Here is a 14,092-nt window from a genome sequence, read left to right as displayed (position 1 = left end):
GGGTGCAAGATCAAGAACTTTCAAAGCAAACAAATTAAATGGATAAATTTTTAACAGTAAAGCCTAAATACATGTAATATAAAAACCATTTTGTTAGGAATTAGTTTCTGTAACTGAAATGATCCCAATCTATAAAACAAAATTTACATTACCATAATCTTAACAGATTATGCTTCTTGTTATGCTATATCATTAACAAGAAATAGAAAATGAAGACTTTAAATATTCACTCTGCAATACTAAATACTACTGCACAGAATCTAGAACTGCTAAAATAAAGTAGTTACCTTCTCCAATTAATTTTTTACCATTTATTTGTCAATAAAATAAGGACTTTGAAGAAAATACTATATAAGCCTAATAAACTGAAATCACTGAAATACTGATGTTAGAAAACCAGTAAGTCACACTCTGATAAGACTTGAAGGATTTTTGCACAATGGTTCAGGAAACATTTTATTTATGCATTACTCATATAAACATTTCTCAACTCATTTTTTTATCTTAGGTAAAATTCAGCTCTTTTTTTTCCTAATAAGCTTGGGTTACATCTGTGTGCAATTTCTACTCTGATAGTTTTCCTGGTATTTTCTCATCTAACTACTTTTAAAAACTTCATAATGAGAAATTAAGGTACTATTATAAAAATGCCAGTGAACTCTGTATTATGTAGAATGCACATACCTGTCAAGACGCTGAAGTAACAAAAAAAGATTTAAACGTCTGTTAATTAATGTTCTTTGATCAAGCATCATCTCTTAATACTGTCTTTGATGTTTGCACATGTATGAAAAGTAGGAGTCCAAACAGAAATGACTGCTTTGGTTCAGTAAACATATTTAAATATTTACTATTCACATGGGTAATAGTTATGGTATAATAACTGTAGGACTAAATGTATGGTATACATCTCAGAGCTAAAAATGAACACCAATAATGAAACAGAACCAAAAAAAACAATTACATGAGATGAAATTAATCAAACCCCAAAAGCTTATGTTTTGAAAAATATTTAACATGGTTTTGTTCTGTTGTTTTTTAGTGTGTAGTGAAAGCATAGATCTAACTAAAAAGACTTCAAAGTTCTAAGATGCCTAAAGTCTGATCAGAAAAAATGCATGCGAGAGCTGCTGAATGCACACATACTAAGCTGTAAATATAAATCTACTGTAAAGCGGATTCAAATTCTTCATCACATACATAACCAGAATACTCAAAATAAAATTAACCAGAAGTTTGCCCTCACTGACATAAGTGCCACGCTGACTACAATAAGATGACAACATTAGAGAGGCGTATTTTACGTTAATGTAAAAAAACTGAAATATACTGCTAATAAAGTAAATAATATAAAACTAATTTTTTTCCTGATTACAATGTAATTTCATCAGCAAGAAAAGTTTAAATCCAGGAAGAAGCATGCACTAATGTATAAAACTGACGTATAATCTTCCAGGCTATTTGAAAGCCTGAAGAAGATATATTAATGCTGTCAACAGACTGTTAGTACGTCCTACATGATGAAATTTCAGCAAGGCACAAATCTGAACATGGTCAAGAAATCAGTATTTTACAGCAGGAATACAATGCAATTAACAAACCTTTTTATTTCTTTTTTTTTTAGGAAGAGTCATTTTAAAAAATAGAAAACTAGGGGATTGTTTTGTTGTCCTGTTACTTAAGCCTCTATTCCAAACCCATTTTGTTCTGTTGATGCTGGAATCAAGAGACAGCTGAGTGAGAAGGTTTTCTTCACAAATGATCAGGATTCTAGTTACCTAACAAGTCACAGAAGTAATTAATAGGTAATTCCCCTGCAGAAACCAAAGTTGTGTAACCACACAATAATCATTACCTTTTTAACATATATGTAAGATTGTAAAGTTGGCAATGGGAAACTTGGCTGTCATCAATATGCAGCCAACAATGAGCAAACTTATGACACATTCTCTGGCCTTTCAGCCAAAGCAAGACTCCATTTTAACAGACCTTGAGATATTTGCTATCATAGAATAGAAGGTTAGGCAAGAGAAAATATTAAGCATGTTAAGCACAAAGTGTATAATGTTTAACATCTTGGTTCTCCTACAAACCTAGTAACTATGAATGCTACCTATACGCATTTCCTTCCCTGTGAGACTGCTTCAGTAATGCTAATCACTTGTCCCATCACAGCCTGATTTAAGATTAATTTACCTAAAAAATGAAGGTTCATACACTGCATTCAGTTTTTTAAATTACATTCATTATCATAAGTTGTCTACTTTTGCTTCCTACTATATTTTCTCCACTGGCATTGGTAAATATCTGACTGAGCTCATGACAGACAACACAAGTGTTCAATTAATAAATTTCTGCAGAAGGTCAGACTCAACTCACAGTCACTAACAAAACAGAAAAACCTTGCTGAATAACCATGACCAGTACACACCTTCAAACACACTAGGAGCAGGGAGAGTATCGGAGAGTCTAAAATGCTGAGATCGGATAAAAATGGAAACTGCAGAAAGCCAACAGAAGGCCACAGGAAGATAATTATTTGCACTCATGTTCACCAATAAGTAATTTAGGACTGCTTCACATTTGGATCCTAATTTACATGGAGTATACTGTTTAATGTACTTGAAGTTCAGGCACCACCAGAAGGAGACACAGACTAAATCAACAAAAGAAATCGTAGAATAACAGAATGGTTTGGGTAGTAAAGGGCCGTAAGATCACCTAGTTCCAGCCCCCCTGCCATGGGCAGGGACACATCACCCTAAACCATGTCGCCCAACATTCTGTCCAACTTGGCCTTCAACACTGCCAGGGATGGAGCATTTACCACATCTTTAGGCAAGCTATTCCACTGCCTCAGCACCCTCACAGTAAAGAACTTCTTCCTTATATCTAACCTGAATTTCCCATGTTTAAGTTTGAACCTGCCACCCCTTGTATTATCACTACAGTCCCTAATGATGAGTCCCTCCACAGCACCCTTATAGGCCCCCTTCAGATACTGGAAAGCTGCTATGAGGTCTCCATGTAGCTTTCTCTTTTCCAGGCTGAACAGTACCAATTTTCTCAGCCTGTCTTTGTATGGGAGGTGCTCCAGTCCCCTGATTATCTTCATGGCATCCTCTGGACTTGCTCCAACAGCTGCATATCCTTCTTACGCTGAGGACACCAGAACTGTACACAGTACTTCAAATGTGGTGTCATGAGAGCAGAATAGAAAATAGGGAGAGAATAGAGAATAGAGAGAGAATAGTAACAATTCTTCCACACTGTAGGTCATTCTCTCAAAACACCCAAAGAAAATCAAGTATAAAGCTGAATCACCAATTGTAGACTGTCACTACCTTCTAAAATAGTCTTACTTTTAACTTCAAAGGTTACCTAAAGTTTTTTTGTGGATGTCACATCACTGGCAGTGTTCAAGGCCAGGTTGAGCTAGGCTTTGCGCAACCTGGTCTAGTGAAAGATGGCCCTGCCAATGGCAGGGGACTTGGAAATAGATGAGCTTTAAGGTCGCTTCCAACCCAAACTATTTGATGAATCTATTAAGTTCTTCTATGAACTAAATAAAATTGATCTGAGCGAAACTTGGATTTGAAATGGATTTCAGCAAAGCTCATTAGGAGCTCTCAAAGAAACCCAGCTGCTGTATTTTAAGAGGTGAAAAAAAAAACAACCAAAAAATTGCTTTTGTTATGAGAAATAAGTAATAGCAGTAAAAACTTAATTTTTACTTACTTTGAGTAACTGTGCTACCCCATGTTCAAAAAATATGCAAAGGTAGGAGACTAGTATAGTAACAAAAGTTTCTGATACTACTAAGCTATTCAGAACAATGACAAAAGCTAGTGAGAAATATTTACACCAGGTCCATATGGCGTACACTGTGACTGTAAAACTGTCACACAATACCAAAGGTAGACTATATAGATGTTGTACATGGAGGAAAGCATTTTAACATTCATAAAGACAACAAAGGCCTTCTTAACCTCAGGAAAGATAATCCAGAGATTTAATAAAAGCTTTTATGATTTAAAAAAAACAAACAACAAACAACACAACAAAACTGTTACAATATAAACTACAAAAAACTTCAGAAGAATACAAGATGATGAAAGCAGAATAATATATTCAGAAATAGCCTGAGCATTCAAAAACCATATTCTAATGCTGTGTTTAGAGCAGAAACAGCTTCAGGCAAATTATATATTTATATTGTTTCAAGAAATCCACCAAAATCTTCTAAAAGAAAAAAAAAAATTTTTTTCTAAGATTCAGAAAATGGTCAAGAATGTATCAAGAGGTAAACACTCCACAACAAAGACATATAAAATGTACTTTACCATTTATGAAACAAAATTATCAAATCATTGCATAAGAGAAACAAATCATATAAATATGGGTTAAAAATCTTAGGATAAACACTTAAGTAATACTCTGGATAAAGTTAGAACATTAAGTTTGAGATGCCCATCATGAACACATTCAGGAGATACTACATTCTGTTATTTTTCCATTTTACAGCAGATTACTACTTACAAAACTTTGAGGAATTAAAACACTATGGAGTTTTTAATATTCAAGTTCCTTTGGGCTCATGAATATAATCCCTGACTACAGATATACCTTACCACCCACACTAAGTAAACTTTTGCACATAATGAGCAACATCAACTATTTTCCTTTCTCTGCTTAATCCAGGGAAAGTACTAGTAAAATTGAAACACAGAACTACAACAAAGTGACAAACCTATGAAAGAAACTAAGCAACAGTTTACCAAACCATTGTGGGTAGATCATTTCGAAGCCTTTCAATTTCATGTTGTAAATTGGCCTTTAAAAAATGTCAAGGGTATACATGTAAGATCTGGCACATTTGTAAAGTTGGATGGCTATTAGTGAGAGTGACAGATTTATTACAACAGTTCCAAATGGCCCATTAAAGCTTAGAAACGTTTAGACAATATTCCTCTGCACTGTAATACTTTCTTCAGTGATGATAAAACAAATCAGGACCAGTACATTTCATTTTCACAGAGGAAATGCAGAAATCCACTATTTTTTCTAAAAAAATAGTGTTTCCAGGAAAATAATCACTTTGGTTTTATTTTTACTTTTGGTGTCTTTAGTAGAAAATGTAAAAGCTTTGTTAAATACTGACACCATCACTCAGTTTTCTTCCCAGGACAGATTTAACAGTGATGTATCTCCTAGTAGCAACAGGAGAATTAGTTACTACTACAGCAGCAGAGTTGAAAGATTTTTCTTAAAAGAAAAAAAAAAAAGGAAGAAAAAAACCAACCAAATAAAACCAAACTAACTGAAAAACCCTTTAAAACTGATACAGAAGCTAAATTTAAAAAACAACTGTTAATATTCTAGAAGTGGACTCACATGTACTTCACATTTTGGAGGATTCTTATATATTGCATTTAAAGCAGCATGAGCCTGCTGAAGTTGCTCTTGTAACTGACAAATCTTTTCATCTTTTCCACGTAACTCATCCTGAAGAGAGGCACAGTTTTGCTGCAGTTGAACTTCACTTGCTTTAACAGTTTCAAAACATGAAGCCAATTCATTATAAAGCTATGAGAGGGGAGAAGAGATTAAAAGAATTAAGAATAACTACAATGCAGATAGCCAAACAAATACAGGAGACGAAGAAGTATAATTTAAGTAACTTATACACAAATATCACCCTCTTTTTTCTACCGACAGTTTTTTTACACTTCTTGTCCTCCTGCCTCCTGTCATGATCCATCGATTTGAACACACTGAAACTTTAATTTTAAAGAAGTTTTTCCAGAAAAACAAAACTTACATTAGGATATTACAGTTTCAGTTGCTTCTTTATGGCAATTTTGAATAGAAATGGTCACCTAACGATCAAGATTTATTTTACTTCTTGAACAGTTTATAGAAAATAGAAAATAAATAAATAAAAAATCCCTTACTGATAATAGGCAAACAATTGAAACAATGAAATTAAAGAAGCAAGAATAGCAAATACCCATCTTGTCCTTTATCGAGTAGTTTGATCCTATAAAACTAACCCTTTTAATATAGCTTGGATAGTAATACCGTGAACCCACTAATGCCTACTGCATTTCATGTAAAGTGTAAACCAGTTGTTTAAATAATTATTGTGGGATTTTTTTTTTTTTTACATTAACTATAAACCCCAGTGATTATATTAGAAGTTCTCATCCCTGGCTGTTGCTCAACTGTTCTTGCTGAAACCAGAATATTGCATATATTCTAGAATTGCTTTAGAAGAGATACTGTACATACAGAGTTTTTCTAGAACCACATCTAAGTAGCAAATAGAACTTACTTTGCAAGAATAAAAGAACAACCACCTGATTTTTCCCTTTTTACCCTTTTTTCAATATAAACATCTGAAAACTGTTTAAAACAAAACCAGCTTTTACTTAAAAAAGCCCCAAATCACAAAACAACCCAGTTTGAAAAATAAACCTGCAGTATAAGAAACAATAGTACAGATTCTGAAGGAAATACATGACTCTGCAGCTCTACCACCTAAGCATATTTTCTTCTCTGTCTTCATTTCAGACCTTCATTCTTTCCATGGTCTTTTTTTCTGTTGTTCCCTCAAACTATTTATTCTACCATAAAATAATGTGCAGAAGGCATGAGAGTTTCCTTTGGAAAATCCATTTCTGTCATTCCATCCGAAAGAAACCTATTAAATATGAAAATCAGAATTTCCAGATCTATTAATAATGTTTGTAAGTAGAAAGAACAGACAAAAGTAATTTTCCTTTTGTCTTGTCAGCTTTACTTAAATGATACATTTCTTTCTCCTTTTCACCTGCTTACATCGTTTAGAAGTTAAACCCTTTGAAAAACTACCACTGCTTTTAAATTTGGAAACTCTCTACCTCACACTTTGTGAGAAATTTGGAAATAATTATCTCTCTTCCCTTCCCTCTTCCTATTACTATCTACTCCGATAGGTTCTCAAAAGCCACTTAGGAGAATGCAAATCACTTCTTGTCTATTTTCAAAGCAGATCAGAGATCATGTATTTTAGGCAAAATGAATTCAAAGTCCAGATAGATTGATATTTTGAAATACTTTGACCCTTAAATATTAAACTTTGCATTGAAATTTCTGTGCCTACTGAATCTTTCTTAATTGTATTTAAGTAAGCTTACATAATGCCCAGAAATGCAAGTTCCAGATCAGCCAATTTCTTATGGAAATCACTAAGTATCTCACAGGAAAACAAAACAGTTCATTTATCAAAAACATGCATTTTTAGATAATGTCCTTCCAAATGAATGGAACATCAAGACACAGTTACTTCCAGCTCTAACTATATAAGCTCATTAGCTAGATCATACTGGTATGACAATTTGGTGGTTTTATGACTAGCATCAGTTAAGTGGTTGTAATTATAGTATCTGAAAGGTAACATCCTAGTAAGATGAATGGAGAACATCAAAAATATCATGTTTTTTTCTAGCTGGCAGCTACATCCCCTAATGTAGTTAATGGGTATTTTTGTTAGTCAGCATTTGTCAAGACAAGACAAATAGCATGTCTTTTTACTTGCATAAACTTTTCCAACCTTTCCTGCTTTGAAAACAGCAATAACTAAACATATATATTTCACATACAGAACAAACTAAAAGCTATGTGCAAAAAATCCACGCTCGCACTATTCATCTTTTTACACTCAGGTTTTGTTTGTTTGTTTTTACAGACAACATCAATGTATTAATTTATAGGACACGGATTTATTTTTAATGTATGTAACATCAGGAAATTTCAAAATTAAAATCACCTGCATGAACAGAAACAGTTTTATCTACTGTGTACACATACCCAGAATAGCCTCCAAATTTCCTTTTGGCTCCCTATCTTTTCCTTTATGGCCATCCATGTAGGTCAAATTCATGCTTTATGTTTATACTGGACTATTTTTGTGGTTTCTGCTTATTTCTGACCCTGTTTTAGAAGATGCACCACGTTCAATCACACTGTAGTACACAATCTAGAATACAGAATTACACAACATGATGAAACAGATATAGAAAGTCAGGTGTAGGGATGCAAGATGTAAAACGGATACCAGAGGACTAGAGATGGTACACTGAGTAGAAAAAAACAAAGAAAGACAAAAATATTGTGAATTATTTAACTCAGAACTAGCAAACTTCACAGAAGAGTGAAATCATGACTTTACGTAAGTGAATGGTTATACCTCACGTGAGTCAGTAAAACGTAAGATTTACCCAGGAAACTGTCAAATTCCCAAGAGGAGATATTAAAAATGAAAAAAAAAAAAGTTTACAAGATGGGGAAAAAATAATGAAGATATTTAAAATCATTCTTAATACATTTTATGAAATTTATTAAAAAAAAAAAAAAAAGGCAGTGGCCAGAGACACAAGCCTGCTTCCTGCTCCTGCTTCGCAAAAAGTGTTGCACTGACTGTATTTTGAGAATCCTTTTCTAATGCGTTAGAGTTGTCCTTTCTCTGACAGGCAACACAGAATGTTACAGGTGAAGGTACTTAAAAGCAAATAAAAAAATGATTAAAAGTATCTGAAATCAGTACACTGTAATAAATTCAGTCTCTATAACACAAGAGCATTACTTAACAGGAGGGAAGAGTAAGTAACTTAGATGAATTACAAAATATAACGTATCCCATATTTCTCAGCTACCCTAACAATTTCTATATTGATTTAACTGATTTTACCAGAAAATACTTTCTGCTAGATCTCTGGAGAGTTACTTAAAACAGAAAAATCCATTAGATCAATAAGTGTCCTTAATGTCATCAAGTAACCTAAAAATTCCAGACCAAAGCTAGGACTTGTGGAAAACCAAAAGATGTGACTGAAATGCCGGCTTACATGTGAAAGAAAATATTTAATAGCCTGATAATGGCAGGGTCAGGTAAAGTACTGACATACACTAAATATGTGTACAGCAAAGCTCAGACTGAAGAAAGCTGAGGAATTCCAACAAAACCTAGTAAATCATTAACCCATGCTATCTAATGTATAGCCAAAAGCATAGTGCAACGTGAAAAAACCTGCAAAGTGAAAAGCTGACACAAATGACCGGCAGTAACTTTGTACAAGTGTGCAGGATTTATTTCAAACTAGGTTTACACTGCTCCTGTGTACTGAATGCCAGCTAACAGCTGGGACACACTCTCTAGTTCCAAAATAATTTCCAGTTCCATAATCCTAAAGTCATTTAGTTAAAACTTTCATAGACCTTTCTATGACATTAACTAAAGAACAGAAAGTGGGGACATCCAAGATATTTCCTGTAATAGTAAGCTCCTCTGAGGAACTAACAGTAAGACAGATACATCAATTGAAATGGAACAGTAGCCAGTTACATACACTGGGTGCAAAACAAATATTCCCCTATATTAAATGTTTTACCTAAATGCTAACACCCTAAAAAAGTGTATTACAGAGATGTGAATAAATGAACCAAAGATATCATAATACTGGACATACAATAATGACACAACTGCAAAAAAAGTTAGTCTAAATTAAGACACAATAAAACTGTAAGAAAAACTATTACAGCACCATTGCAGAAATTCATGTTATATGCTCATGCTGTTTATAAGAAATTGAAAGGAACAATAAGCTGGAGAAACTCTAGGATGAAACTGAAGAGGCACTCCAGACAGATTGTATATAGCACATTCATGGCATTTAACTTTAAAATGGAAAGGTGATTTTTCAAGATGAGATGCCACAAGGCTTACCTGTGATACATGAGAAAAATGTTAGACACATGAGACTAAGAAAAAAACCAAAACAAAACCAAACTAAAAGAAAATACAGAATGAACGTTAAGTAACATGAGGAAACATGCAAGCAGAAGTCACAAGTACAACCTAAAAGACGTGTTTTCCTATACCTTGTGGCATTCTAGAACTGTAAATACCACCACTGTTTTGGACACCATGTAAAATGGATAACTGTAGCAATATATCTTTGAAAAAATGACAGAAGATAATGTAAAAGAAAAGGACATTTCAGTCATTTTAATTAGTGTTTTTTCCACAAAAATTGAAACTGATGAGTGCATTTACTTCAGTAAATCCTGTATTTCCTGTTTCCTGACTGATTCCCCCACCCACCCCTAATGTAGCCTTCCAATATCCTTCCATCTAACCACTTTTATGCAACTTCTGTGTTGATATGCTTATCTAACAGTGGGGTTTGTGGATTGCTTTTTTGAATATATAAACATTTTGACACTTTTCTCTCAGAAAGATTGTATTTATCAGCAACAACTCTGTGAAATGCTACCCAAACCCTATTTAGATTTCTTCTCTCTATATATAGCATACCGTCAGAGAATATTCATCAGGCTTGTAAAGAACACCAGTCCTAGTTAATGCAGAAAAATGTGAGTAACTCATACTGCAAAAGGTATCATAATGGCTTCAAACTAAAAGAGGGGAGATTTAAATTAAATATTAGAAAGAAATTCTTACTGTGAAGAGCGGCAAGACATTGGCACAGGTTGCCCAGAGAAGTTGTGGCTGCCCCATCCCTCGCAGTGCTCAAGGCCAGGTTGGATGGGGCTTTGAGCAACCTCCTCGAGTGGAAAGTGCTCCTACCCATTGCAGTGGGGCTAGAAATAGGTGATCTTTAACGTCCTTTCCAACCCGAACGGTTTGATGATTCTATGATCTTGCAAAAAAATATATTACTGTTGCCAGCAACATTAAGCATCAAGTTTCCAAGCATCAGTGACAGACAGTAATATAGATTATTTACTTTTTTTTTTCCCCAGACACTTAAGCCTCCTGTAGATATCAACCACAGCCCACCAAGTACAGGGTTTTTCAAGCATGAAAATCATTACCTGTGAGTGCAGTGTTAAATATCACCCTGACAGCACCAGAGTCTATCCAGCATTACTTCAACTTTAACCTATAGGCACATATGGTGCAGAAATCTACTTGCCAGCATATGACCAACTCTGCTGGTGTTTCGTATGGGGAATAAATAGACTAACGTACTTAACATACTTCACTTTCATAGAACCACAGAATAGCTAGGGTTGGAAAGGACATGAAGATCATCTAGTTCCATGGGCAGGGATGCTTCACACTAAACCATCTCACCCAAGGCTTTGTCCAGCCTGGCCTTGAACACCGCCAGGGATGGAGCATTCACAATTTCCCTGGGCAACCCATTCCAGTGCCTCACCACCCTCACAGTAAAGAACTTCCTCCTTGTATCCAATCCAAACTTAACCCTGTTTAACTCGTTACCCCTTGTCCTGTCACTACAGTCCCTAATGAAGAGTCCCTCTCCAGCATCCCTATAGCCCCCTTCAGATACTGGAAGGCTGCTATGAGGTCTCCACACAGCCTTCTCTTCTCCAGGCTGAACAGCCCCAACTTTCTCAGCCTATCTTCATACAGGAGGTGCTCCAGTCCCCTGATCATCCTCGCGGCCCTTCTCTGGACTTGTTCCAACAGTTCCATGTCCTTTTTACGCTGAGGACACCAGAACTGTACACAATACTCTCAAGTGAGGTCTCATGAGAGCAGAGTAGAGGGGCAGGATCACCTCCTTAGACCTGTTGGTCACTTTGTTAAAGATCTGAATTTCACACAGCTTTCAGGGATAAAGTGGATTACGAAAATGATGATTTTTTATTACTCACGTGGGCTTAAGGATATCTGACTGAACAGTTAAGTTTCAGCTCTTTTCATGTGTGAAAGAACTTATGTTTTTCATTTCAATTTGATGGAGAACCTGCAGTGTTATTACCATTTACACATCTATATGGTTGTAGCTTTTATTTTGTGAATGTAATGCTCCTTACATAAACCCAAACACATTTAATGTAATTTTAAACTATGTTTAAAGGTTGTTGCAGTTGCATAAAAGACTGGAAGTGATAAAATTTAACCTTAGAATGGTAAAGCTAGTAACTTGACATTCTCAAGCTTGAAGGAAAGCAAACTATCTCTGCATACTGACCAAAAGAAGGACTAGCAAAGGCAACTACAGGTACAAAATTAACCACAATATCTGAAAACGTATCTGACATGATCCTATTTTTGTCTGCTTTCTGGTGTACTTGATGCAGACTTCTGCAATGCCTCACAGTTGAGCACTCTTGCTATGTTTTGTAATTATGCCAAAAATCTAATTATTGAGCAGTGCTTTTCTTTATCACAGACACGGATTGTACCACTCACTATCCACAATATTCTCTATTTGAGAGCTGACTTCTAGGACACAAATTACGGTTTCCTACTTAATGATAAATAACAGTATTTTCACTTCACTTAAACGGCCTTCCACTATGAGATTTTTCATCAGTATCATTAACAAGAAACAAAATGGCCACATCAGATGAACGGAAAGTACTGCATTATAAAAACAAAGGCCCTAAATTGTAAATTTAAAAAAACTGTGATAAGCTGGCTAAGGAGGTCAGAATCTCTTCTTGTCTTATTATCCCTAGTATTGATTGAAGTCTCTCCACCTTGAAATTGTTGGTGAGGACAAATCTATTGAGTCTCATTAAACCCAGCACAGGAATGAAGTCCCTGGAGTATTTGGGACCACTAAAACAGATGCTATACATTTTAGAAAAATACTCTTTATCCTTGAGAATGAGAACTACAGCTGCAATATAAAACAGACACCAAATTGTTTCCATAAATGATCTAACGTAAAGGAGTTATTGTAGAACACAGCACCCTTAAAATTTCTACTTAAAGAAAAAAAAAGGGTAGTAGCATGTCAAATCAACACAATTTGATAAAACAGACTACAGATCTTCACATGTATACTTCCCACTACAGCTTGACTTGGAAGAGAAATTGTGTCCCTCAATGGATTTACACATAATTCAGTGCAAGTTCATGACCCTGATCTGGTTCATCAAAAATGTTTTTTCTTCTATTCAGTCAACTGTTTTGCATTACAAATTAACATCAGCACAAATAGCAGCTCTCCTTAAAGGCAGAGGGTAAGATAGTCGTCAAATATGTAAACCAACTGAATTGCCTCAGCTATAGCATATAGTGTCTATCTGACCACTAAGAGAGAGGTCATTGATATTGCTGTAAGGGACAATATATCATAGGATGTACATACTGATAGGCTCAATGCCATATGGAACAGTAGGAAAATATTCCTTTGTGAATATGTTTATGGAATAGCTGACACATCCTTATCTAGCTATTGCAGCCTGCATATTATTAATGCATGGAAGATTAAAAAAACCTAGACATTTGTCTGCAATAGCTTGTCTTTCTCATTCAAAGGAAAAATAGGCATTTGTATTATTTTTACAGATCTGAGTTTCCCAAAGGTCTGCTGTGACCTCAGTAGGCTTTTGTATCTTGTGATTTGAAAAATTCATGTTACTTTCAAGCAACTACAGTTGGGTATTTTATACAGTTCTTCTGATCAGAAGTATAGGAAAGGATTGTTATGATAAAGAGACTGCTTCTTCCCTCCAAAGTTCTCTTAATTTGCCACAAACATAATTAGATTTATTCCACTCATTAAATCCAGCACAGGACTTCTTTTTTTACATATATAACTTTTCTTTAATAAATATATCTACTTTTTTTAGCTAATTTTATTAAAAACAAAAAATAAGACCAAGAGCTTTTTTTCCAGGTGTATTAGATATTTTGATATTTTACAAAAAGAAGGAAGTCTACGTGTAGCTTGGCTGGACTACTACTGTAGTGAACATAGACAGTGTCCTCTGTCACTGCAGTCAGTGATAAACTTACGCAGAGTTAAGTACACAAGAATGTGCTGGGCACTATGTACTATAAAATGTTAACTAAACACATCTTTAGAAACCCAGTAATGATTCTGGCTTAATTTAGGCCTAGCTTCACAATTTTTTCACTAACTGTATACTCTTAAGTAAGATGATAAAGGGAAACACCTTAAAAAGCACTAATGGTTCCAAGATTGGTAGGAGGTAAGTTAAAGATGTATATACAACTTTTTTCTTGTCTTCCTCCTTCTCAATGTTTCTAAAAAGGAAGGAAACTTATCTTCTGTATTTCTTACAGACTGAAAAACACATC

At 34.8% G+C, this 14,092-nt stretch overlaps 1 protein-coding gene across 3 annotated transcripts in view; it reads right to left on the bottom strand.

The window, feature by feature from the left end:
- Window positions 1-14,092, bottom strand: part of CNTLN (centlein) — a 190,209-nt gene that overhangs the window by 114,248 nt on the left and 61,869 nt on the right. For all 3 annotated transcript variants that reach the window (XM_057406298.1, XM_057406299.1, XM_057406300.1), the window contains exon 8: window positions 5,395-5,586. In XM_057406298.1, the coding sequence (XP_057262281.1) occupies window positions 5,395-5,586 (192 nt within the window). The remainder of the gene's footprint in view (window positions 1-5,394; window positions 5,587-14,092) is intronic.

Source organism: Pezoporus wallicus, unplaced genomic scaffold (assembly GCF_028554395.1).
Source record: "Pezoporus wallicus isolate ANWC-B61680 ecotype Strahan unplaced genomic scaffold, APGP_CSIRO_Pwel_v1 contig_2132, whole genome shotgun sequence".
NCBI lineage: Eukaryota > Metazoa > Chordata > Aves > Psittaciformes > Psittacidae > Pezoporus > Pezoporus wallicus.
The sequence above is the reverse complement of the archived record's forward strand: the minus strand, read 5'-3'. Positions and strand labels throughout refer to the sequence as shown.